The sequence below is a fragment of the Eretmochelys imbricata genome, chromosome 7 (genome assembly GCF_965152235.1).
Source record: "Eretmochelys imbricata isolate rEreImb1 chromosome 7, rEreImb1.hap1, whole genome shotgun sequence".
Taxonomy (NCBI): domain Eukaryota; kingdom Metazoa; phylum Chordata; order Testudines; family Cheloniidae; genus Eretmochelys; species Eretmochelys imbricata.
The window spans coordinates 36,988,092-37,015,647 of record NC_135578.1 but is presented as its reverse complement, the minus strand read 5'-3'; the positions used below and the strand labels follow the sequence as shown (position 1 = coordinate 37,015,647).

General features: G+C 47.1%; 1 protein-coding gene across 1 annotated transcript in view; it reads left to right on the top strand.

Moving 5' to 3' along the window:
• The first annotated feature begins 4,998 nt into the window (after nucleotides 1–4,998).
• CFAP92 (cilia and flagella associated protein 92 (putative)) overlaps nucleotides 4,999–27,556 on the top strand; it is a 75,794-nt gene continuing 53,236 nt past the window's right edge. The window contains exons 1-3 of the mRNA XM_077821572.1: nucleotides 4,999–5,302; nucleotides 8,647–8,846; nucleotides 16,382–16,589. Coding sequence (XP_077677698.1) covers nucleotides 4,999–5,302; nucleotides 8,647–8,846; nucleotides 16,382–16,589 — 712 coding nt within the window. The remainder of the gene's footprint in view (nucleotides 5,303–8,646; nucleotides 8,847–16,381; nucleotides 16,590–27,556) is intronic.

Below are 27,556 nucleotides of genomic sequence, written 5' to 3'. Positions count from 1 at the left end.
GGAGACTAAGGGGGGATATGGTAGAGGTATATAAAATCATGAGTGGTGTGGAGAAAGTGAATAAGGAAAAGTTATTTACTTGTTCCCATAATATAAGAACTAGGGGCCACCAAATGAAATTAATGGGCAGTAGGTTTAAAACAAATAAAAGGAAGTTCTTCCTCACACAGCACACAGTCAACCTGTGGAACTCCTTGCCTGAGGAGGTTGTGAAGACTAGGACTATAACAGGGTATAAAAGAGAACTAGATAAATTCATAGAGGTTAAATAATGGCAATTAGCCAGGATGGGTAAGGAATGGTGTCCCTAGCCTCTGTTTGTCAGAGGGTGGAGATGGATGGCAGAAGAGAGATCACCTGATCATTACCTGTTAGGTTCACTCCCTTTGGGGCACCTGGCATTGGCCACTGTTGGCAGACAGGATACTGCGCTGGATGGACTTTTGGTCTGACCCAGTATGGCCATTCTTATGTTCTTATATATACATGCTCAATTAAAGATCCACCTGGCTCTTTGGCCACACAAATACTATGACTGTATGGATAACTTTGGTAATTGCAAACACATATTATGCATATGCATAATTCTTAACATCTGGATCCTAGTGTACCTGGTCAGATCAACAGAGCCACAAGGGGAGTATATTGGAGGGCGCTACCACTCCTCATTTTAAGTCACTTGTCACCTTTCTTTCACCATTTATTTCAGCATTCTCACAAATATAGATTGAGGGAAATCCCAGAATAATGTATAAAATCAAGGAAAACAGCCTTCCCGCCCCCAAGTCACAGAAATTAGAAATGGAAAAAACTAGTTAGAGTCATCATTTCACCTGACCCTTCTCCCCCAGAACCAGTGCAGGGCACAATCGTGAACATATCAGATATTTAACTGATATGACACTTGATTGTAGCCAAGAGACTAAAAAGTAGGGCTATCAAGTGATTAAAAAAATTAATCACGATTAATCACACTGTTAATAATAGAATAACATTTATTTAAATATTTTGGATGTTTTCTACATTTACAAATATATTGATTTCAATTACAACTCAGAATACAAAGTGTACAGTGCTTACTTTATATTTATTTTTATTACAAATATTTGCACTGTAAAATACCAAAAGAAATTGTATTTTTCAATTCACCTAATACAAGTACTACAGTGCAATTTCTTTATCATGAAAGTTGAACTTACAAATGTAGAATTATGTACAAAAAACTGCATTCAAAAATAAAACAATGTAAAGTTTTAGAGCCTGCAAGTCAACTCTGTCCTACTTCTTGTTCAACCAATCATTAAAACAAACAAGTTTGTTTACATTTGCAGGAGATAATGCTGCCCACTTCTTGTTCACAATATCACCTGAGCGTGAGAACAGGTGTTCTCATGGCACTGTTGTACCTGGCGTTGCAAGATATTCATGTGCCAGATGCGCTGAAGATTCATGTCCCTTCATGCTTCAGCCATTCCAGGGGACATACGTCCATGCTGATGACAGGGTCTGCTCGATAACAATCCAAAGTAGTGTGGACTGATGCATGTTCATTTTCATTATCTGAGTCAGATGCCACAGCAGAAGGGTGATTTTCTTTTTTGGTGGTTTGGGTTCCGTAGTTTCTGCATCAGAATGTTGCTCTTTTAAGACTTCTGAAAGCATGCTCCACACCTCATCCCTCTCAGATTTTGGAAGGCACTTTAGATTCTTAAACCTTGGGTCGAATGCTGTAGCTATCTTTAAAAATCTCACAATGGTACCTTCTTTGTGTTTTGCATGTTGGCTCATGGGGCAGACCCGACTGTTGTCCTCTACAAGGATACTACATAAAGGGAAAACTGTTCTGAATTTTGCTGTGGAATGGATGAAAATAACAACACCTCCACTAAAAAGGCCCCAAATCTGTCAGAGAAAAGGGCGTTGCACCTATGCAAAATCATTCTCTCCTTCCCTGCAAAACCTATGGGAACTCTGCACTGTTGGGAATCCTTAGGTTGTGGGGGCATCGCTAGCCAGACAAGGGGCACAATCAGAGTTTAGACCACAGCATCACCTGTCAAACTGGCCACAGCATCTCTGGTCTCACTTTATCATTCTGTAAAATGTGTAGAGTTATACTTGCCTATGCCACAAAGCTTAATCGATTAATTTTAGTGAAATTCTTTGAAATATCCTGATGAAAAGACACAGCAGAAATACAAATCGCCACATTGTAACAGCAGTTGCTTATTTTAAATGCGTGGCTAACCTTACTCATCAATCACAACATGGATTCTAACATAAGAATTCAATAACAATCTTCAAACAGGACTATTTAATATAATCACAAGTTAAATCTCAAGCAAAATAAAAACCACCATAAAATGTTTTACGTTGTCCCCCTATGGTGTTAAAAATACCCTAATATATTTATTCAGGTCCTTAAGGCAAGTTGTAGTTAAATTTTAAATACATGAATATCCATTTAAAAATAATTATCCTACAGAATACTAGACCTGAAGAAGAGCTCTGTGTAGCTCAAAAGCTTGTCTTTCACCAACAGCAATTGATCCAATTAAAGATATTACCTCACCCCCCTCCTACAGGGGTTCTCAAACTGGGGGTCAGGATCCCTCAGGGGGTCATGAGGTTATTATATGGGGGGGGGTCATGAGCTGACAGCCTCCACCCCAAACCCCGCTTTGCCTCCAGGATCTATAACGGCGTTAAATATATTAAAAAGCGTTTTAAATTTATAAGGCGAGGTCACACTCACAGGCTTACTATGTGAAAGAAGTCACCAGTACAAAAATTTGAAAATCCCTGCTCTACAGAATATTAACTAGACATCTAAACTTCCAGTGCCTTTGCCTGAATCAGCATCTCATTCCCTATTCTGAGCAGTGACTTATTTAAGTAGTGTTCCTTGTTTTTCTTTCAGGCTCTGCTGACCATTACTGAAGAACATCTATTTCTCATCAGCTAGCTCACAATCAATCCAATTTAGCAGCCCTACTCCCACCAGCTGTAATTTTTGTCATGCCTCATAAACTAAGCAAGGTTCAGCTAATTCTGTAGGTGGACAGGAGACTCTGGAGTAGACCAATAGGACTGTAGGAGTTGGGTGTTGATTTAATAACTAAGCCTTCTTCTCAGTCAGTATTGAAGCAGTGCTCCAGCCAGGACTCAGCTGGCCGTTGGAAAGGGGAGCCAGCATGAGGACATAAAGTCCCTGCTAGACCAAGCAGTAATTCAGACACATGTACAGTTTCTACTGGTACTATTTAGGCAAATTACAGGGGCTGTGTTTAGTGCCTTGTCACTGCCACAGGCAGTAGGGCCTATTGAAAGGCCTATGCTTAGTGCCTTAAAAGAGACCTGGCACTGGTAAGGTCCAGTTACAGTCTGTCTCTGTAATATACTGTGTTGCACAAGGCCTGCTGGTGTGCCCTGTTATTACTATTATTCGTTTCTTGTTCCCATTTCCGCCCACAGTGTGCTAAGCGCTGCACAGGCGCAAAAGAAGGCCCCAGGCATGGTCCCTGCTTTGAAGTGCACGAGGCTGTCCCCTGCTGAGGCCTCGCCCTGCCCTCCGCTGCGGTGGGTGATGGCCCCGGCGATCCTGGTGCTACCCAGGCATTCCTCGTGCTGCACCCCGGTGATCCCTGCAGTGTACCCCGCCCGCCGCCCCGTGCCTTCGCCCCACGCCCTTGGGGTTCCCCGCCCCGCACCCCTGTGCCCCCTCCCCACGCCGCAGTGACGCCCTGGGGTTCCCCGCGGGTGAGCCGGTCAGACCCGCCTCTGCCCCGAGCTCCCAGCCCGGCTTTCGCTCTGCCCGGGCAACTTCTACGGCCACCTCGCCCCGCCGCGGATCCGTGCGCGCTCGGGCGCCGAGCGGAACGGGGACTCTTTGGCGAGGCGGAGGGAGACGGGACACGCGAACGCTGGGTTCGGCCCCGTGGGAGCCTCTGTTGCCAGCGGCAGGCTGGGGGAGCCGGGCCCCGGGGTAGGGGTGGCCGCGTTCGCCGCTCCGCTTCCAGGGGCAGGGGAAAGGTGCGTTCCCCGCAGCGCAGCTGGGAGCGCTGAGCCCCTTGGACGTTTGCAGGGGAGAAGCCCGAGGAAACTGGAGGACTCTCCTCCTCTGGCTGCTGTTGCGCGGGCTGGGGGCGGCTCTGGTACGCGGAGCCTCCCTCAGTCTGGATGCCACGTTTCAAAAGGCTGGTTAGAAGAGAGAGGCTGTGTTTGCTGGTGGGAGGGGTATCTGTGTGTGCGCGCAGCGCCGGGTCGACTGAGACCCAGGTTCCCCTAATAACTCGGGTGTGCTCTCTGCTGCTGCCTGCCGGTCTCCCGGGGAGCGCCGCAAGCCCGCCCCAGCTACCCACCACTGGGGGCAGGAATCGCAGCGTCTTCCTAATGGACTCGCTGTTTGAAAAAGGCACTTTCTCCCTGGTGCCGTGGGAGGGTGGTGGCTTTCCCTCTGTTACTGCTCTGGCCAGGGGTTACGGTGCTAGGTTCTGAGCACGTGCCTACGTGATTGCAGGATCAGGGCCTTGGTGATTTATATGTGGGTGGGGGAAGTGGGGAAGTTATATTAAGCTCTCTTCCCCTGCTCCTACTCATCCTTTCCCATGAAAAAAATCTCTCTTCCCTTTAAAAATTCGGTAGCTTGCTAGCTACTAGCTGAACACATTTTTCCTTTGTGTTTTTTCTGTGCTTTGCTTTATTATTTGCCAAGTATGTTGACTTGCTGTTTGCCTTGGTCTGCTGCTTGGAGACCTTTGTGTGGCTTCTCCCTGCCTCCAGGAATTAATCCCTGGATATTTTATGTGTGGGTTTAAAAGCATTCTTGAGAGAGAAGTAACAGGTTTTTCTGCCTCCCCTAAACTTTTCTTCCCTGCCACTGCATGGGCACTGGCAGAGGTGACTGCTCGCTCCCAGTATACAGCAGCAATGGAATAAGGGCTTGTCCTTTTCTACTCTTCAGCCAGAGAACCAAGGTGCTGGTGACTGGGCCATAGGATGGTGTTGCAAAAGCAAGAGGAGGACGTCTCTGGAGAGCTGACAGAACCTCTTGCCCAGGATTCAAAGACAAAGATAGTGGAGGAAGAGGAAGAAGCACTGGTGGAAGTGGAGTTGGAGGACCTTGGCTCTGAGAGCAGCTTTGAAACTGAAACCCCAAATGGACTTGGGGACGGTGGCCACCCCACCCCCGAGGACGAAGACAGCGGGCCCTTGTTCTTTGATAAGAGCCTGCAGCAACTTGACACCTCGCACACAGTAACATGTACATTCTCAATTTCATTAGCTGTGCCAATGGCTGCAGGTAGGTACCAGACATGACCCCTCCTGTTCTTTTAACCCCTGTGGCTCATCTCGAGACCCAGATGGGATTGGGGCGCAAACTGCAGAAAGGATGTTGGCTCATTTATATTCCTTCTAGCTATAGTTGTGTGTGGGTCTCCTCACCCTTGTAATACTACTGTGCAGTCCTGTTGACTTGCTAATTTTATAGTATTATATAGAAGATGCTCAAGGGAATGGTGATGGGGAGGGACCCTGCCTTGCCTTTTACCATTAGATTCAGTTTCAGGCTTAAGTCATAGTGACTGAAAACCTTTACCATTTGATAGCTCTTCAGTAGCCAGTGTTATTCAAGTTGATGGTCTTAGTCAGTCATTGCAAAAGCAGTCATTGTAATTGATTCCTGTGTTTATAATCTCACTGGTGTGGCCAAGAGGTTAATGGGTATGGAGGTTAAACTCCTTTCCTTTAGCTCTAAACGTGGTTTCCTTAGATCAAGGTTAAGGCTCACTTGATGTGTCAGTATAGAGGAGCTTGGGCAGCTGCTGCTATGCTGTACCTCATCTATACGTTTATTTTCCAGTGAAGCCCCTTTTCAAGCATTCCCAGTCCTGCAAGAATTTATGCTAATCTTTATTCATTGTGAGCTGTCCCATTGACCTCCATTGTAATTTAAGGGAAAGGTGGGTTAGGTACTGTATCTAACTTAGGTATAAATATTTAATGCACCTGCTACCATAATATCTATGTGCAGATGTTCCCAATCAGTATGTTTTTATTATAGTTTTAAAATTCCCTATTGTCTGGAAAATTCTCATTTTTGTCCTTTGTTTATTTGACAGATCTTGGTCTCCCTTCAGGTGTATATAATGAACATTATTACTTTCAGGATCTTTTCTTGCCTATTCTCCAGCATTACTGATACTTATACAACTGTGGGAATGACCATGTTTAGTTAGGATACAGATTACTTTTTGTCTAATAGTGATACTGTTTCTTTTTTCATGCATCATGTATAATCCAGATGAATTTATGATTAATTAAAATAATTCTGTAGGATTCTTAGCTGCCAAACAGTTCAGTGTTTACAACTAATACATACATCAGCACTAAAAATCAGGAAAATATATTTCCAATGGACTCTAACAGTTCCCTGTATGCATCTTTCACTGTGAAGGCTAAAGGTTTATGCAAGCAATCATTTGGATTATAGTATGACTATATGTGGGACAAAACCAGTATCTGTAAGGGAGATTCTGTCATAACTTCGTCTACTAACAGGTCAAGATCATGTATAGCCATTAATTTTGTACGATTTTAAAGTGGAACTAAGAATTGGTCCTGGGTTTTACTCAAGAGGTTCTGAACATCATTGAACCTTTTGGCAAACCTGGACTTAGTTTGTAGTTTGTAATGAAAACTGAAACTAAGCAAAAAACTCAAGTGATAAATTTGATATTATATGCAACTTAGGGGAGATGAAGACTAGGTTATGGGCCTGATTCTGAAGCCACACGTGGAACTCTTATTGACAGCATTGGGCAATTCTGTACAGAGAGAGGCTGTAGGATTAGCCCAGACTTGGGGGACAGGGGGGAGGGAAAAAAACATTTTCCCTCTCAAACGTCTGTTAGTTATAAACCATGGACTTAAGGGCTGGATCTGCATTATACATTTTTCTATTGTAGAGAAACCCCAGATGGCTGAATAGAAATGCTAAAGTGAATCTGGACAGCTAATATTGGTTGATATGATATGACTCTATGAACCATGTATTCCTCAGCTGATGTGAATCAGTGCAGCTTTGTTGAGGTCAGTGGAGCTATGCTGATTTACACCATCTGAAGACCTGATCCTGTATTCCCAAAACAATATTTGGGATGGGGGGAGAGAGAGAAACCTGTATTTTAAACTGTGAGGGCAGATCTATAGAAAAAGTGCAAAGGATCAGAAACATCATGTTTAAGGAATATTGAAAAGAACATAAAATAAGGAGACATCAGAACTAGGAATATCAAATGATTAAAAAAATAAGATTCATCACACTGTTAAACAATAATAGAATACCATTTATTTAAATATTTTGAGATGTTTTCTACATTCTGCACTGCTTTGAATTGTTAGGGAGCAGAACCCGTCATCCGCATGGAAGCATGTTCTCTGGAATGATAGCCAAAGCATGAAGGGGCATATGAATGTCTAGGGTATTTGACACATAAATACCTAGCAATGCTGGCTGCAAAAGTGCCATTTGAATGCCTGTTCTCACTTTCAGGTGACGTGAATAAGAGGTGGGCAGCATTATCTCCTGTAAATGTAAACAAACTTGTGTGTTTTAATGATTGGTTGAACAAGAAGTAGGACTGAGCGGACTTGTAGGCTCTAAAGTTTTACATTGTTTTGGTTTTGAGTGCAGTTATGTAACAAAAAAACCCCTTTTGTAAGTTGCACTTTCACGATAAAGAGATTGCACTACAGTTAACTTGTGTGAGGTGAACTGAAGAATACTTTTTTGTTTATCTTTTTTACAGTGCAAACATTTGTAATCAAAAATAATATAAATTGAGCACTGTACATTTTGTATTCTGGGTTGTAATTGAAATCAATATATTTGAAAATGTAGAACCCCCCCCCCCAAATATTTATTATTTCAATTGGTATTCTGTTGTTGTTTAACAGTGTGATTAAAACTGTGATGAATCGTGATTAATTTTTGTAACTGAGTTAATTTCTTTTGAGTTAATCGCTTGAGTTAACTACAATTAATTGGAAGCCTTAAACAGAACATAGCTCGGCAATGTCCCGTGGAAGGCTACTAACAAACATTTGTTCATTGTATCTTTGGTTTTACTATTATTTGTGATATTGCGTTCATTGGAAATTTGGGATATTTGTCCCGTGGATTGAGCAGGACTAAGCTTAAATCTAGTAAAACTCTTTCACCAGTAACTATCTATTTGACACGCACATCTTTTTATCTGGTTTCTTTTCTTTATTTAAATAGACTTGAAGTTTTAACTGACAGGTTTTCTGTTTCCTTTATTATTTGTGAGCTGTATTATCAAAAATATAATCAATTACTAATCTGGGAATAGTGTTATTAGATGCAAATCTAGCTCCTTGGCCTGTGGGCAACTTTGCAACAGAACTGGTGTGGTTCTGATGTAGAATGGGGTATCTGGATGTAGCAGGAGTGTACATAGGCAACACAACATTGTGTGGTAAGGAGTTCTGCTTCTTCCATGCAAGTTGTCTGTGTAGCATAGGATCATAGTTGGTGGGGAGTTTTAGGGCTGTAGGCTCTGTTGCAGTGCTGAGCTTGACAAGATCTGAAACTCTCTAAATCTATATAAATATTTTTCCTAGGTCCAAAGTATAGGCCATCCAATTTAACTGACAAGCAGAGAAAAAAGTCTAATGCTGGGAAAGATGCAGTAGCTATTCCAAAAATGCGGCGTTACTACCACATTGAGTACTTCCTTCTACCAGGTGATGTTGAGCCTAGGAAACTTGATTTGGTGTTGTTTGGTGTGGTGGCCAAGCTGTTTGTGGAATGTGAATCCAAGGTAAATAGTATGATGTTTATCATTTTGGGAATAACTAGTTTTTATTTACTATGATCTCTATTTGGCATAAGAGATATTTCTGAAATATTTATGCAAAAGTGGCTGTCATACCGGTTTAAAACTGAACAGTCCTGTACTTCATGTAGTGGAATCAGGAGAATGCTTCCACATGTGATGTAGGTGAGTCATGCTCATACTTTTATTAGCACTACTACTATGGGCTTTGTCTACACACACAAGTTATTTAACTCGACCAGTATGGACTTAATTGTATTGAAGTAAAGGTGCTTATACGGGTATAGTTTATTCCCATACAAGACAGATGAATAAGCTACACTGATTTAAGGCATCTTTATAGCGGTATAAATGCTTCTGCACTAGGGGTTGTACTGGAATAACTATTTACGTAAAGAGATCACACCTGTAACTGAAGTAGTTATGCCACTACAAAATCTGTGTGTAGACAAGGTTTGAGATTTGCGCTTTAAATTCTTTACAACATATTGAAAGCCTATTCCTTAGTAAGACTTCAGTTTGAAAAAAACATATGCAAAGTAAATCATCTAATCAATTTTCTTACAAAATAGTAGATTGTTTTGTAGAAGCTAAATTATATTCCTAGTAACTTCCTAAGAAATTTCCTAATAATATCACATTTTTATAGGTTCAGTCTGTACTAATGTAGAAACACTTTATATTGTAGAATTGTTTGAATCAAAGCTCCAAAATGAGTACAGTAACTCCTCACTTAAAGTCGTCCTGGTTAACATTTTTACGTTGCTGATCAATTACGGAACACGCTTGTTTAAAGTTGTGCAATGCTCCCTTGTAAGTCGTTTGGCAGCTACCTGCTTTGTTCACTGCTTGCAGGAAGAGCAGCCCGTTGGAGCTAGCTGTTGGGGGCTTGGAACTAGGGTGGACCAGCAGCCCCCCTATCAGCTCCCCTCTGCCCTAAGTTCCCTGTGCGGCAGCCGCCCAGCAGGCTATCAATTGCTGGCATGTGCTGCTCCTGCCCTCTGCCTTGGAGCTGTTCTCCAGAGCCTCCTGCTTGCTGGGGCCGGGGGGGGGGGGAGGAGGGAGTAGGGTAATGTCAGGGTGTCCCCCTCCCCCCTTCTCCTGCACCCTACTTACCCCATCTTGATAGAGCAAGGGGGGGAGACAAGACAGGGCTCAGGACAGAGGGAGCTTCCTGGCAGTCGCTGCTGCGGTCTCTGCTTGCTGATTAACTTAACAAGGTAGTGTACTTATGAGTGGTGTCAGCGTACCTAGAGGGGAAATGCGCATCTCTCTCTCGTGCACACGGTGTGTGTCTCTGTCTCTCATGCTGTCTCCCCTCCCTCCATTCATGCTGCCTTGTAGAGTGTGAAGCTACATTAACGAGTTAACCCTTGAGGGCTCAGCCAATTGCTAGTTCATCATTTAGCAGTAAGGCATTCCCTGGGAAATATCCCACCCTCTGACTCCACCACCTCAACCAAACTTCACAATCAGCATCCCTGTGTAGAGTATTAAATTGTTTGTTTAAAACTTATATATGCACACACACACAGAGTATAAGTCTTTTGTCTGGGAAAAAAATTTCCCTGGAACCTAATTCTTATGGGGAAATTGGATTCACTTAACATCATTTCGCTTAAAGTCACATTTTTCAGGAACATAACTACAACATTAAGTGAGGAGTTACTGTATAGAGAGATGCACAATGCAGGTTGTTGAGTGTCCTCAACTACCAATAACTTCTGTAAGAGTTGAGGAATATGGGAGAAATAAATATTTTGAATATAACCTTTGAAAGTGTAATTAATCACTTATTTCTCCTTCTAATCTCTCAACATGATTGGTTTAATTTGTAGATTTTTCAAAGTAAAATAGGAAATGTAGCCATAGTTGGCTGAAAATTTTAACTTCAGAGCTTTGTGTTCAAAAAGGTTCTTTTTTTTTTTTTAAACATTGAATTGAGGGGAAAACTTACTTATGATAATGTGAATAAGACATGTATTGTAGCATAAAGGGACCTCAGCCCCCTGATTATCATCCCCTTTATTTGTAAAGTGGGTTGTTATCTAAACTAAAAAGAAAAAAGAAAGAAAGAACTTCTGTGTGCTTTTATATTTTCAGTTAGAGACAGATAACAAAAAACCCTGAAAGGTATCTACTGAAATGTTTTTGTTGTTTCCGCTAGGGCATAAACTTGATTTTGCCCTGTTATTATTATTGGCTTTTTTTCAAAAGGCCAAAAAACTTAGTACTGTAATATATACATTCCATGCTTAGAATTCTCTTTAAGCTATAGCACAGAAGAGGTGCTGTAAGACGGAAGAGTGAATTTAGTTCCTTTCTTTTTGCCAAGGGGCAAAACTTTCAAAAGTGTTTAAGTTACTTAGGCTCCCAAGGCCCAGATCCTCAAAGGTATTTAGGGCCTAAATACCTTTAATGTGCACTGTTTCTAGTTGTGACATTTTCACCAACTCCTTCAGAACACTTGTGCCTGGAGTGATACTTTTTGAGTATTGACAGTCCAGTGTTAGCTAACTCACTAGTACACAGCTGTTGCTGTATTACTCCAATAATTCTGTAGTGAAAATCACAACTATGCTTCAGGAAGTGCAGGAAGTGGGGGCAAGAACACTGAGCAACTTCAGTCTTTGGCACAGTTCACTGAGCTTCCTTTTGCTTCAAGAGCACAACTTAATAAGGGCCATCTTGGAAAATTAAATTGAAATTGCTTCCAGGTGAAGGGCATAGTTGAATAATGTGGATGAAAGTCTGTTTCCTTCCCAGAAACCACTGCCCTTTAATTTGACAGTGAATCCTGCCCTGCCCACCTATCAGTGATCAACACTGAACACGGCCTGAAACTTTAATGTATTAATGTTGATGTCAGAGCTGTCCTTACCCATACGCAAAGTACACAGCTGTATAGGGCTGCCCTGCACATCTGCGTGCGGATCCAGCCCCTGCCCCTGCTCTGCTCCAGCCCCGCCTCTTCCTGCCTCTGCTCTGCCCCAGCCCTGTCCCTTCCCACCCCTGAGGACTACAGCAGAGCCAAGCTTGCACTCACCGACGGCGGAAAGCAGTGACCCGGCCCCAGCCACGCCACCGCTGAGTGCAGGGGGCAGTTCCCCCCTGCCCCGAGCCAGCCCCCCCATCCCCCCCATGGTGGGGCTGAGTAGGGCTCCAGAATACTGAGGGACAGGCCTGGTTGATGTTATCCTCCTCACTTTGATAGCTAGTCTTTTCATACTGCCTTTGGTACCCACAGACACAACTTGAGCAGTCTGTCCGTACATTGCATGGATTCTCAAGTGTGTACTGTCAAAATGGTGGTATATAAACTTCTGCATTCCTTAAAGAGTGCAACTGAGTGAATTTATGGTTGCTGATTTTTTTCTAAATTGTTGTTGATATGATGTCTGGCAATACATAATAAAAACAGGTACATTACATATGCAGTTAAAATGCTCAATTTATATGAATGATAGAAAGGTATATTAGCTTGAGAGAGTGCAGTTAAGGTACTTTCACTTTGTCATTTCACTTTTCCATTTCTTTTCCTTCCTATTTTTGCCATCCGCTCCCTTTTTCTGTTAGCCGTCGACCGCACAGGTTCAAGCAGAGTGCTACAGGCAGAAACAGTCAACAACACTAATTTCCTCAGTGAGTGGATATAAAATTGTAGGAGAGTTTTAGAGATGGAGAATTATAGACCCTGGATGCCTTTTTTAATGTATTATTTGTTTAATGTGTGACCTGATGCCTCACTCATTGCGTTCCATGTAAATCGTGCACTAAATGAGGCAGGAGTGTTCATAATCTCAGCCTCCCTCACCATTCAGCCTACCTGCTGAATGAAATAGTAGGTCTGACATAAATGTGAGAAAGGAGGTGCGGCAATACCTGTTATTGGACCAACCTCTGTTTGCAGAAGGGGTACACTTTCCAGAGCCCATCCTCAGGACCTGAAACAAGTGATGTTAGGACCCAAGGAAGAGCTCTGTGAAGCTCGAAGTCTTCTCTCTTCCACCAACAGAAGTTGGTCCAATAAAAGATGTTACCTCACCTGCCTTGTGTCTTGTATGCTAGGACTGGCATGGGTACAGTAACACTGCAAACAGACCATGAGTTTTGTATCTGTAACGGTTCCAGGATATAAGAGAAACAAGATAGGGGACGTAATGTCCTTTACTGGACCAATAAAAGATATTACCTCACCTATTTTGTCTTTCCTTACGAGATTAACTTTTCAATTAAAAATCCCACACTTTTTCTAAATGTCCATCTGTGCGCTGCCAATGATTTGTAGGTTTTATCTCTGAACAGAAATCATTCAGCACGTACAAACATTTTTAAATGTTGAAAAATTACAAAAAATCTTATGTGATTTTCACTGAATCACGCAAAGGCACATCAATGGGTAGAAGTGAGCGGTCTCAGAGTGGTAGCTGTATCAGCCAAAAAAAAAAAAAAAAAAAATCAGCAAAAACAAGGAGGAATACTTGTGGCACCTTAGAGACTTAGGCTTTTTAGTAGAAATGAGGATACTAGAGAATGTGAGCTGTGAATGACTGAGAAAAGTAACAGACAAAGTGGATGAGGTAATACCTTTTATTGGATCAACTTCTGTTGGTAGAGGGAACCAAGCTTTCCAGCTTCACAGAGCTCTTCCTCAGGTCTGGAGAAGCAGTGTCACAGCTAAATACAAAGTGGAACAGATTATTAAGTTTAAGAGATTCACACATGCTGTAGGAGACCATTTAATATGAAGTGGGCACTTAACACCTCTGCAGTTCTAGGGTAAAGGAGGGGTAGTAGGCTGCAGTGTATGTTGCAAATTGTTGTAATGAGCCATCAAACCAGTGTGTCTGTTAAGTCCATGATTTTTAGCCCCCTGCAGAGTTATGAATTTAAGTTCCCAGGCTCCTCTTTTGAAGTTGTTGTGCAGGTTGCCTTTGAGGACGAGGACTGAGAGGCCAGATATGGAGTGATCACTTTGTGAAATGTGGTCATCCTCAGGTGATAACGTGTTTTTGTCTCTTTATCATTGTTCTGTGAGTTCATTTGAGAGCAAAGTGATTGTCTGGTTTCACCTACATAGCTGTTATTGGGGCATTTGATGCACTAGATGAGGTACGCTCTATGTTAGGCATATGTTGGACCCATAGATTTTGAAAGGTGCATTGTGGAGGATATTGATCATCTGAGCAGTGGAGATATGCCTGTAGGATTTGCATCTGTTGTTCTGTAAGGGTCTGGTGCCTCTTTGAATTGGTTTATCTTGGTCTGTGGGGTGCTAGCCTCTGATTAATGAGCTTGGGGAGTTGTTTGAAGGCCAGAAGAGGGGTTTCCTGAGGAAGAGCTCTGTGAAGCTCAAAAGCTTGTCCTCACCAACAGTGGTTGGTCCAATTAAAGATATTGCCCACCCACCTTGACGTTCTCATATCCTGGGATCAGGATGGCTACAACAAGACTGCAAACAATCAGAAAAAGGAAGATCAGATCCTTGCTTGTTTTAGGAAACCTGGAGGAAGTGTGTTTCAAGCAGTGTTTTGAAATGGGATGGGGAAAATTAGAGAGATGGAGGGAGCTGTGCAGCAAAAAAAATCAGCCAGTGAAAAAGTGAAGATTATGTTATGACATTCTCTCTATACAAAAAGAACAGGAGTACTTATGGCACCTTAGAGACTAATTTATTTGAGCGTAAGCTTTTGTGGGCTACAGCCCACTGCATTGGATGCATGCAGTGGAAAATACAGTAGGACAATTTTATATACACAGAACATGAAACAATGGGTGTTACCATACACACTATAACGAGAGTGATCAGTTAAGGTGAGCTATTACCAGCAGGAGAGGGGGGAAAAAACCATCTCATTTGTGTCCATTTATTCTTTTACGTAGAGACTGTCCACTTTGGCCAAAGAATAAATGGACACAAATGAGATGGTTTTTTCCCCCCTCTCCTGCTGGTAATAGCTCACCTTAACTGATCACTCTCGTTATAGTGTGTATGGTAACACCCATTGTTTCATGTTCTGTGTATATAAAATTGTCCTACTGTATTTTCCACTGCATGCATCCAATGCAGTGGGCTGTAGCCCACAAAAGCTTATGCTCAAATAAATTCCTTAGTCTCTAAGGTGCCACAAGTACTCCTGTTTTTGCGGATACAGACTAACACGGCTGCTACTCTGAAATCTCTCTGTACAATAGGTGATGATATGATGGATAGAAATACGTATCTGATATTTTATGTTAGGCCATTTAAGGTCCTCTATAAATAAAGGAAGGATTGGGGGTGGTGGACGAAAGAGTGCTCAGGTATGATGTCCTAGAGGCCATGGCTAACTAACAGAAATGAAATTTGTTGTTCCAAGATCCAGCCCTTATTTACCAAAATAGGCCTAGTGATTTCATTGGTTTGACAAATTAGCTCCCACTGAAATTTTATATAAAAAATGTCTACTTTCAAATATTCATCTGAAAGGTTTTGAGGCTTTTTTTGGAAATAGATTTGGGACCAAATCCTGCCCACTCACCTTACTTATGTGGGTAGGCTTATTAAGTTTTCCGATGAGTAAGGGTTGCAGGCTTTACATTTTCACTTGGATTATGTAATATCGTATTCATACAATGGATGCAAAAAGGCCAACTTATATCTTGTTTGTCATCTTTTCCTCTGTATTCCCAGCCCTTCTGATTGGCTGTCTGATTTCTTGCTCATTTCTTTAAGATTCAGGTTTTCTTTTCACCTCCTGGCCAAACAACACAATGTTTTAAAGTCAATTGCATGTTGATAAAAGATGTCAGAGTTACATCCCTGGAAATCAAAGACACATGAGATAATATATTGTAGAATATAGGGTGGATTTTAGCACTTGGGCTTTCATTTCGTCTATAGTAAGTCAACATTTAAAAATGTGTATATACAAACTTGTAGTATTTCATTCAGTCTTCAATATATGTTCTTCCTCTTATTGGCCGTTTAACTTCTGTTTTGATCCCACATCTTTACAAAATCTGAATTTGGTTTGATATAGCCATTTTGATTTAGCTCCGCAAAATGTGCTGCTGTGACAGTCAGCTGGCACACTCATAATTACATACAAGATCTCTTTAAAAGGTTCTGCTAACCCCCAGCATGATCTAATTTTAATTTACACTTTAAGAGCAATTTCATTAGTTTTTAGCACATACCTTTATTAATGTAGTTTGTTACCCCTCTCCCAGCTGAGGGCCAATTGCTCTCTGAGTGGGAAAAATTATATGGGTGCTATGTTGTGCTTTACTCCATACTATCTATCTAGTGGCTGTATAATCCATGCCCCCTTGAATTAATTAAATGTTTTACTGCTCCCTGTGCACATGTCTGGCGTTTTGTAATTCTAAGGCTCTTTAAAAATTCAATTAAAATATGGTCATTAATGGATCCTTTCCCCTCAATATCCGCAGTTAAATGGCACCAGAATGTCCATTGTGTGAATCTTTCTTCAGTACTTCTCACATTCATTAATGTTTTTCAACTCTGTTCTTCCTAGGTTGTGAAACCGTGGTTTGAAAATGACCAAATATGGGTGTCCTGGAACCACAGTATTGATATTCATGTTACTAATGAGTTTCTAATAAAACTGAGAGATCACAAAGTAACTCTGACGATATGGGATACCAAGGACAAAGTTTCTGCAAAAGCTAGGTTTAGTAAATCCAGGGTTCCTGATTCACCAGTAGAGGATTCAGATGCTATTGGTAAGTATTAATATAAATAGCCACACTCCTTATAAAATGTATTGCGAGAGAGGAGGTTTAGCACAAACAAGAAAACAAAAGGGTATTATTTTTAGTTTTAATACAGGATTACAGTAATTCATCATAGCATTAACATATCACTTCAGTTTTTCATAACCAACTTGCATGTGCCCACTGTTTAATAAGTTATTAGATGGTTATTTCAGATTCATATAATGTGAACCCCTTAAGAATTATTGCTGTTTGTTCATATTTTAACAAGTCTTCAGGTTTGTCCCCAGCAACCTTAGAGGCCGATCTCTGAAATCTTGCCTGGTTAGACCTGCCATTTCAGATGTATAATCAGAGTTTTTCCTATTTTTTAAAAAAATTGTGATTGGGCCCTGTAGCAATGCAAGACTCACCCCTCTGGCACCTCCTGCTGGTCATCCAGGGAATTAGTGTTCCAGCCTCCGGAGCACCCTCTGCAGGCCAGTGGCCCACTTGCCACTGGGCCCCAAGTCCCTCTCGGACCCCGGTGTCCCCCTGTCTTGGGTGCTGCCCCCTGGAAGTACCCCTGCCATCTCTGGGTTTCCCCTCTCTGGGGAACCCCCAACCCTCTATCCCCACCTCGCCTGAGTCTATGGCTACTGCCAGTCTCCCTCTAGCCCCTGCACACTGGGGCGGACTGCAGTGCAAGCTACTCATCATCGGCAAGGGGGGGTTTGAACCTGCTGTCTTTGCCTAACCCCGGGCTGAACTCTTGCAATGCCAGTACCTATTAGGCCTTTGGCTAGACCTGCAGCCTGGGGTTTTTCCAGGCAGGAGCTCTGCAGCTCCTTTGCCCTATTCCCCAGCACTGTTCTATTCCAGTACCTTCATTCATTCATTCATTCATTCATTCATTCATTCATTCATTCATTCGTTCGTTCATTCCTAGGCAGCCAGGTCCTTCTCTCTCTACTGCCAGAGAGAGACTGACCCAGCTCCTGCCTAGCAGCCCCTTTATAGGGCCAGCTGTGGCCCGATTGGAGTGTGGCCCCCAGCTGAGACTGATTCCTCCAATCAGCCCAGCTTTTCCCCTGCCACAGCCCTCTCCCAGGGCTGTTTTAAGCCCTTTAAGGCAGGAGCGGGTCGGGGGCCTCTGCACTACCCCCCAGCCCAGTTTTTTCCTCCCTTCCTACCGTAGCTTCCCGGAAGATTTTTCCCTGTTTGTTTTTCTGTCCTACCCTGGCCCCGTCCTAGGTTCCTGGGTTTGTTAGTGTGCCTGCCCCGCCCCAAACCTTACAAGTTTGTTACTTCGCCTGCCCTGTCCTTCCCCAGGAGTTTGGTTCCCCCCCTTGCTCTCTACTTGCCCCGCCCTCAGTTGTTTGCTGTTCCCCCTGACTCCCGCTGACCCCTGCCCTGCCCAACCTGCCGTTTGGTGTGCCCACGTCCCCTTCCGGAGCGCTTGTGCCCCCCTCCTTTTAAGCTGTTTACCCTGATCACTGCACCCCCCGATGCCATTGTAGTCCTTCCCCATCCGAGTGCAGCCAGAGGAGCCGGTGCCACGCCCGCGATTGTCCCCCTCTCCTTTGTTGTCCCCATGTCCTCCTGCTGCTGGCACCCTCCTCCCCTGCCTGCAGCCTAGTGGGGAGGAGTGGTTGCTTCTTCCCTTCCCCCGGTGCCCACCTACAGTTCCCCCGCCCCCCCCACATTGGTACCCTCCTTCCTGCATACAGTTTAGCAGGACGGAGTGGTTGGCCCTGTCCCATTTCCCCTATTCCCATTGTCCTGTCTGCTGGACCCTCCTCCTCTGCGTGTGGTCTGGAGGGGAGGAGCAGTTGCCCATTGTCCTATCCTCAATTTAGGGTCTCCTCCTGCCTTTTCCCACTATGGAGGAATACCCTGCCCCTGCTCCTGCCCCTACTGGTCCTATAGTTTCCCCCTTGTCACCGCCCTTGGTTGCCCCAGCGGCTACCTTCTCGGCCACCACTAGCCCAGACTCCGCCGCTGCCATGGCTGCCCCTTCCACCAGCAAAAAGGGCCAGGGGAATAAAAAGGGCAAAGGCCCCGCCCGGAAAACAAAACCTCCCTGCTAAGCTCCTCCCTGCTGCGGCCCAGACATCTGCCGCAGCTCCTTCCTCCCCAGCTGTTCCCTCCACCAGCTCTGGGGGCGCTCCATCCCAAGCCCCCAGAGCATACGCCCAGGTGGCAGCGGCCGCCCCCCCAGCATGCCGCCGCGCCATCTGTTCCGACTGCCGCCTCCGGTACCATTCCTGGTGGCCAGGGCACCTCTCCCTCGCTGACCAGGAGGCCTGGCGTCCGCTGCCTCCTGGTGTCCACCTCACCCCACGTTCGTAGAAGTGCGGCGCCCGTAAATCGCGGGTTCGATCCCTCCCCTCCGACGGAGAGGGAGAGGAGGCCCCCCGAAAGATGATGCTCCTTCTTCCGCCGCGCCCGCGGATGGAGCCCAGCAGGAGACGCCGGCCATGGTAGCCATGGCAGTAGACGGAGATGCCACCACCCCCCTTGTTGAGTCCCCTCCCGAGGAGGCCTCTGTAGGAGTTCCCCTGGCCCCTTTGCCATCTGTGCCCCCCACCGCTGTCGATACCGGGACTATTACTGACCTGGTTACGGGCGGGGAGGACTCTGGGGCCGCAGGGACTGAATTTGCTTCCATATTTGAGGAGATCAAGGCTCTGGGTCTGACCCCGGTCACCCAGGGGGAGGACGACCCCCTGCTAGCGGGCCTCGATCTGGGCTGCAGTTCAGTTTCACCATCCCCTCCTCCTTCTCCCTGCCCCTCACTCCCAGCTGTAGCCCCCGCTCTGCTCCTGGGGGCGCCCCTGGCTCTCCCCATTTTCCCGGCCGCGGATAGCACCTCACCTGAGGCCGCCCAGCCCCCAGAGGTGATGGCTGATGCTGAGCGGTTGGGCCCCAGGCCTGTGGGCGTGCCCTCTACAACCCGGACGGAGTGGTTGGCTTCCCCTCCGGCGGGGCCCCACGGAAGTTTCCGTAGTGTCTGACGCCATGCCTGTGGGTGACGTGTTTCTCATAGCTCCTGTGCCCAGTGTCAGTGAAGGTGCCCCTCAAACCCCTGTCCCTTTGGCCCCTAATCCCGGGCGAGAGGAGCCACACCCCAATATCCCGGCTGTCGGGGACCGTGGACCTACCAGTGTCCCCGCTCCTGTTCCTACCCCCTGCTCCCAGCCCCTCTCCTGCCCCGGTTCCAATATTAGCCCTTGTCTCTGCTCCCGCCCCTTCTTCTGTCCTAGTCCCTGGCCCAGTCCCCGCTCCCGTCCCTGATCCTATTTCCGTTCCCAATGAGTCGCTCGCCCCCTTCCCCGCCACCTCCCATGCTATTGCCCCCCCCCCCCCCGAGGTTGTCTCGTTTCCTTTGTCTATGGACAATTCTCAGGGGGCAGTTTTCGTGTCCCCTCTTCCCAACATCGTGGGCCTGCACTATTCCCTCTGCTGCCCCCTCCTGTGCCAGGGATGGGGACAGGCTGCCCGGCGCAATTGCGCCGGGGTTCCGCTTCATGCTTGCCCGTCTCTGCAGGCCACGAAGATCTTTTAGGAGCCTCGTCGGAGGATGGCAGCGGGTTGGCTGCTGCGTCCCCCTCTGCGCTGAGGGAAGAGCTGTGCCCATTCCTGCTGGACATCTGTGGCTCAAAGGGCAAGGTGCAGCTCGCCCTCCAGTGCTGGGGGGACTTCCACCGCGTCCTCCGGGCCATGAAGGGCCTTTTGGGGGAGGGGAGAGGGACCGGGAGGCAGGGCCTCGCGGCCTACCAGCAGGCCCGTAAGTTCCACGACTCCCTGATGACTTTTGGGGTCGAACATGCGGGGCCCGCTGGAGGTTGTTGATCACCCTGCCCGTGAGGATTCGCCCCAGCCCTCCCTATGAAGGACACCATCTTTGCTGAACACCAGGGGCAGTAGCGTGGGTCTCTGCAGGAGCCAGGTGCTCTCCTTCCTTCGGGATGGGGGGTACTCTGTGATCTTCTTGCAGGAGACCCACACGGCTCCAGCTGTCGAGGCTAGCTGGCGGGTGGAGTGGGGGGATGAGGTTTACTTTAGTCATTTCAGCGCCCGTTTGGCTGGGGTGGCCACCCTGTTCTCCCCGAGCTACAGCCCGAGGTGCTGGGGGTAGCTAAGGTTGTGCCAGGTCGCCTGTTGCACATCCGAGCCTGCATGGAGGGGCTGATATTAAACCTAGTCAACGTTTACGCCCCGAACTCTGGTCCGGAACGAGTGCATTTCTGTCGGCAGGCGTCGGCCTTCCTCGGCACTCTGGATCCTCACGAGTGCATGGTCCTGGGCGGGGACTTCAACACCACCCTTGAGGACCGGGACCACTCAGGAGTCAAGACATCCCAAGCAGCCGCGGGCGTCCTCAGGGAGATCGTGGACCATCACTCCCTGGTGGATGTATGGCGTGACCACCACCCAGACAACGATGTTACCTTTACTTATGTCCGGGTGGAGGTGTTTCGCGTTTCCATCTGGCACGAGCCCATGCCTCCAGTGTCTGGCTGGCCCCGTTCTCGGATCACCACTTGGTTTCCGTGACAGTCTCTCTCAGTTCGGAGAGGCGGGGCTGGTCTGTTGGCATTTCAATAACAGCTTGCTGGAGGATTTGGGCTTCGTGGCATCCTTCCGGGAGTTCTGGCTGGCCTGGCGGGGGCAGCGGCGTGCCTTTCCCTCGGCGAGGTGGTGGTGGGATGTGGGGAAGGTGCGCCCACGGCTCTTCTGCCGCGACTACACCCAGGGCGCCACCTGTCGGAGGGACATGGTGTTAGGGCAGTTGGAGTGGGAGTCTTAGAGCTAGAGAGGCATCTCGCCTCTGGCCCCTAGGATCCACCCCTCTGCGCAGCGTACCGGGAGGTGCGGGAGGAGCTTCGGGCACTGGAGGACCATCGAGCCCAGGGCGCTTTTGTTCAATCCCGCATCCACCTTCTTCAGGAGATGGATCGCGGCTCCCGCTTCTACGCCCTGGAGAAAGGAGGGGGGCCAAAAAGCATGTCACCCGCCTCCTGGCGGAGGACGGGACCCCCCTCACGGATCCGGAGGAGATGCGTGGAAGGGCCAGGGCCTTCTATGCTAGCCTTTTCTCCCCGGATCTGACTGATGCCAATGCCCGCAGGGTGCTCTGGACCGAACTCCCGACGGCCAGCGCAGGCAACCGAGACCGGCTGGAGCTGCCTCTCTCTCTGGCTGAGCTCTCGGAAGCCCTCCGTTGCAATCCCACTAATAAATCTCCAGGCATGGACGGGCTGACCGTGGAGTTCTACTGTGTGTTCTGGGACATCCTTGGCCTGGACCTTGTCATCGTCTGGGCCGAGTCCTTGCAAAGCGGGGTCCTTTCTCTCTCGTACAGATGAGCTGTGCTCGCCTTATTGCCGAAGAAGGGGGACCTCCGCGACCTACAGAATTGGCGTCCCGTCTCGCTCCTCAGCACGGACTACAAGGTCGTAGCGAAGGCCATCTCGCTGTGGCTGGGGTCCGTGCTGGCGGACGTGTTCCATCCCGACCAGACGTACACTGTCCCAGGCCGGACCATCTTTGACAACTTGTATTTGGTCTGGGACCACTTGGAGCTGGGGTGTAGGGATGGTCTGTCGTTCGCCCTCCTGTCCCTGGACCAGGAGAAGGCGTTCGACAGGGTGGACCACGGGTATCTCCTGGGCATCCTGCGGGTGTTTAGCTTTGGGCCTCAGTTTGTGGGCTTTTTCCAGGTGCTGTACACTGACAGAGTGTCTGGTCAGGCTCAACTGGACCCTGACTGAGTCGGTCAGCTTTGGGCGGCGAGTACGGCAGGGGTTCCCCCTCTTGGGCCAGCTGTATGCTCTGGCGATCGAGCCCTTTCTCCGTCTCCTCTGCCGGAGGTTGGCGCTTCGGGACCCGGAGCTGCGGCTCATCCTGTCGGTGTACGCTGACGACGTGCTCCAGGACCCCGACTACCTGGTGCGGGTGGAGGCCTGCCAGGCCATTTACTCGGTGGTCTCCTCCGCCTGGGTCCACTGGGTTAACAGCTCTGGCCTGGTGGTCGGGTATGGGTGGCAGGCAAGCTCCCTCCCACCCGCGCTTCAGGCCATCTGGTGGAGCGCGGGTCGCTGCTCTATCTTGGCGTTTATCCGTCTCGCATCCTTCTCCGCCGGAGAACTGGCAGGATTTGGAGGCCAGGGTTGGTGAGCGACTGTGGAGATGGACAGGACTGTTCCTGTGTCTCTCCCTGCGAGGGAGGGTGCTGGTGCTGAACCAACTGGTCCTGTCCATGCTCTGGCACCGGCTCAACACCCTGAGCCTGGCCTTGAGGATCCTGGCCAGGCTCCAGAGGATGGTTCTGCAGTTCTTTTGGCCGGGGCTGCACTGGGTCTCTGCAGGGGTTTTGAGTCTTCCCCTGGAGGAGGGAGGACAGGGCCTGGTTTGCTTGCACAGCCAGGTCCATGTTTTCCGTCTCCAGGCCCCGCAGAGGCTCCTTTATGGTGCAGGTAGTCCGGCGTGGAGCACATTGGCGCACGCCTTCCTCCGAGGGCTCCGATATGACCAGCAGCTCTTTTTTCTCCATCCGAGAGGCCTTCCGCGAGACCTCTCCGAGCTGCTGGTCTTCTACGAGGACCTCCTCTGTACCTGGAAGCTCTTTTCAATGACCAGGTCACTTGTGGCCACCGAGGGAGCAGACCTCCTCGTGGAGCCCCTGCTACACAACCTTGATCTCCGTGTGCAGGTGGTGGAGTCTCCCTTGGTGTGTCGGAGGTTGGTCCTGGCAGAAACCACCAGAGTCGGAGACCTCCTGGACTACGTCAGAGGAAATTGGGTGGAACCACGCACGCTCAGATGACGCATGGGGCTTTCCACCCTTCTGATCCCTAGGTGCGTACTCCAGGAGGTGAAGGCCGCCTTGTCACCCGATTCTCTCGCTTTCCTGCAGCGAGCCCTGCGAGAGGGCGTTCCACGCCTACCCCTAGCCCTCCAGACATTTTTCTTGGGCCTCAGTTCCGCGAGGCCTCCCCGCTCCCACACTCCGAGCAGGCTGCATACCCTGCAGCCGGTCCGGTTTTGAACCGTGCCCAGAAACCATCTGTACACGCTCATGCTCCATACATTGCATTTCCTCACCCTCGAGTCTCACCATTTGGTGTCAGAGTGGGACTATCTTCCACCTAAAGAGGGTGAAGAGCCCCAGTGGGTCAGCCTTTACTCCATCTTGGTCCCATGGCCCGCCGGGGACATTGGTTGGCGGCTCCTTCATGGAGCCGTGAGCACAGGCGTGTACCTGGCACGGTTCACCCCTATACCTGAGGCCTGCCCCTTTTGCGGCGTGAGGGAGAACCTGGCACATGCCTACCTCGAATGCGCCAGGTTGCAACCCCTATTCCGGCTCCTCCATAATCTCTTGTTGAGTTTCTGGCTGCACTTTTCCCCACACTTGTTCCTCTTCGCACACCCTATCCGTGGCCCCACGAAGTCGCGAGACCTCCTCGTCAACCTCCTCCTGGCTCTGGCCAAAGTCTCCATCTATAATACCAGGAGGAGGATGTTGGATGAGGGGATGCTCTGCGACTTTGGGGCCTATTTCCGTTCCTCCCTAGTTTCATGCATCCGGGTAGAATTCCACTGGGCAGCGTCCGCTGGCTCCCTTGACAGCTTTGAGGAGCAGTGGGCGCTGTCTGGGGTTCTCTGCTTGGTGTCCCCATCTGGTATCCTTGTTTTGAACCTCTGACCTTCACTCCGATCCCTGTTTTTCATTAGTTGTCCCCCGTAATCAGTTGGTCCCGTGGTCCCTCCTGCTAGGTTGGGAGAGGGGCCTTTAGCAGTGGGCGGGCTTGCGCCTTCCCACTTCGCAGGTTTTCCAATACAACCCTGCTACTGGCCCCTTTTGTGTAGTGAGGGAGTACTTCTGTTTTAAAGTTGCATACATTTCCTTTTCTCATTTTTACTCTAATAATAAAATAGCTGTGTTTGCTCAGGAAAGCTCTTGCAGTTCCATGTATTTCAGTGGAATCAAAAATTATGTCCTTATCTCACAAGATATTTTATGTATAAATTTCAATTACTGGCAAGTAGACTGCTCTGTGGATTTTTTTAAAGTGAGTTGTCACTACCAAATAAAATATTTGAAGAAATACTAAGAGTTTTGTCAGAATAAAAGATCTCTTAGTAAGAGTCTTTAATGAAGCTTTAGATTCCTATCTGTCAAAGCAATCCAAGCATGTAATTCTCATCTACCAGGAAACAGCAATTGCTGGGATTGGAAACTCATGTGTTTCACTCTCAGTGTTTCCTGCTGATTCTTCTGGAGGGCATGAGAGTTTGGAGCCAGTCATTTATGCAGCAAGGTGAGGGCAAAAAGGGTGAAAGGCCAGAGGTTCCACCTCCCAAACTCTCATTCCATAAAGAATCTATGCCTAAAGGTCAATTTCTCTCATCTGTTCCTATGGCTTCTTGTGTCTCCTGCAGGAGTAATCTGCCATGAGCTCCTATGAACCTCAGCTGCCCCCTCAGAGTGTATTATATAGCACAAAGAGTGAAAACCACTTATGCTAGCTACGTCTGCAGGTTTTGGAAGGAACCTTCTGGCCCTGCTTGACCTTTACCTCCAAATGCACAGAACTGTGTGCTCATAAAGTGGGTTCCCTTGGATCACAGGGGAGGGGAGAGCATGATGTGGAGGAGACACTTACCCTGCTGTGACCCAAAAGGGAGGCCTAAATAGTAGATAAAATACAACAAAAATAAGGCAAAATGAAGATGTCTGAATGGAAATTTCTTGTTACCTTTTTCCCCCTCCAGGTGGGGTAAAATATACGGTGTTATTGCAAAGAAAACTCTTTGAGGACAATCAGCCAGAACTCAGCTGTGTTAAAATTAAAGGTGTGAAAGTACCCAGTGCACCAGAGAAACCTGCAATGGGTCTTGCAGCAGGTAGAGTTGTATGAACACAGGCTGGGTGGGGATCCTGGGATAAGGATCCCAGGGAGGGAAACGGGGGCTGGGAGCTGGAAGACAGGGACTGGAAAAACTGGCATTCATCTGCAGAGCCCTGAGCGAGAGAGGCTGAAACGGGCTAGGCAATGATACTACGGCTGACATGAGTAGTTGAGGGCGTGAGTGTGGGGATTGAGAGGAGTAAACGGGTGAAGGAGCGGCATGACTGACACAGAGGCTGACCAGGATGTAGGTAGAAGGGGTCAGGCAAGGGGAAAAGGGTCAGGAGGGATGTATACCCACTAGAGCACTTTCGCCTCCAGAACCTGGAGTGGAACACAAGATTCCTGAGTTTCACCATTCATCTACTGTCAGCAAATATCTGTGACGCTCACTGGCAAAGTGTTTCTGATTCCCCTCACATGGCTACTTTTGCTACCAGTTACCCTATTAGCTGAAGTGACAAAGGACTGTTATGTGAACCTAAAGATTCCAACCCTGCGAATGACCTATGTAGGGCTCAGTAGGATGCCACATAGGAGGATCTGTCTATAGTTTGCTTTATTATAAACCTAGGAAATTACACACAAAAAACTGTTAAAAGAACATTGTTAAGGTTGCAGAGTCAAGCACTCGGAAGTTAGAAAATGCCAGAACTGCCTGTGCTTGACTATGCACTTTTTTGTGTTCTTTTAACATAGTTTTGTGTGTGTGTAACAAATAGTACTGTTTAGAGCGGAACCACCTGTGAACCTCCATAACTCTGTTCTGATCTTAAATGTCTCTTAGGGAAGTACTTTCCTTTTTTTTATTAATGAAACATTGTAGTATTAGAATTTTGTTTGCTCCTCTTAGACTATGGTACTGGGCTTGCATTTTTTCAGATGGAGGTGTAAAACTGAGACCCTGACTATTAAAGATCCAGTGGAAAATTTTACAATTTCAGCGGCGGGTGTTAGCATCAACTGTAATGTACTGGCTCTCTCTATGTATGTACTTGTATGTTGGCAATAGTGCCATCTAGTGGCTGATTCACATAGAGGATAATGGACCTGCTACTATGACCAGCAAGGGAGATAATTCAAGTGGTAGAAGTCTGTGTTTTTGGAATGGAAGGACAATAATTCTGGCTTCTTATCTGCATAGGTGTATAAATTATCTAGTTGTTGCCTGCAGCAGGTAGATGTTGTTACAGTGTCTTGGCCAGTTTCCATGTGGACAATTGCATTTTTCTTATTTAAATGGATTCCCTTCCAGTTTCAGCTAAATAGAGTTCTGCATTTCCTGCCCTAAACTGTTGTATAATGTTGCTGTAAACAGCTATAACCTGTGTTATTATTTATAAGTAACCAACAACACAGAACAACCTTATGTCACCAAGAAACATGTATGCCTATTGCTAGGACTTAGGGTTTTGTTTGGCACAGATAGATCCTATAGTAAGTTACAGTACAGCCTAGACTTCCTGTTAGGGAGTCCTTTGCTAAGAGTAGTCACCTCCTGCAGGATGATGATTTAGCTTGGCTGAGGGTGGTACATTATAGCATGACCGTAGGCATGTATCAGTGTTACACTCAGATGTATTTCTCCCCTCTTAGGGCTAAATCCTGCCTTGTACTATACTAGGGAGAAAAGAGTGCGTGACCTTTAAAAGCCCTACTGCTCAAGAGCACTTGGGATTGCATCCAGCTATGGTGTCAGTCCATATGCTGAGTCTCCAAGTGGGCTTTATTCAGCTCTGCAAAGTGCCTGTTGCTGGGCATATAGGTCATTCTTACTTAGTAGAGCAGTAAACAGCACATTGCAGCCTATCTGTATCCTGTAGCTGCAGAATGGCTCTTGTGCCAGATATGCAAGCAGTACCTACCTCTCCACTCCCCTTCCTTGCTCAATTCCTCCAGGCAGTGGTAGCAGGGTTTTGCGCGTAGTTGGTAGAATATCCTCACATATTTAATTAGAAATTTGCTCTAATCGCCAACATCAAGGATGCTGAATTTCACTGCTAAAATTGCACAATACTTTAATAAATTTCAACTTTTTGAATTTCCTGCTCTATTTTATCTTTTAATTAAATCTTT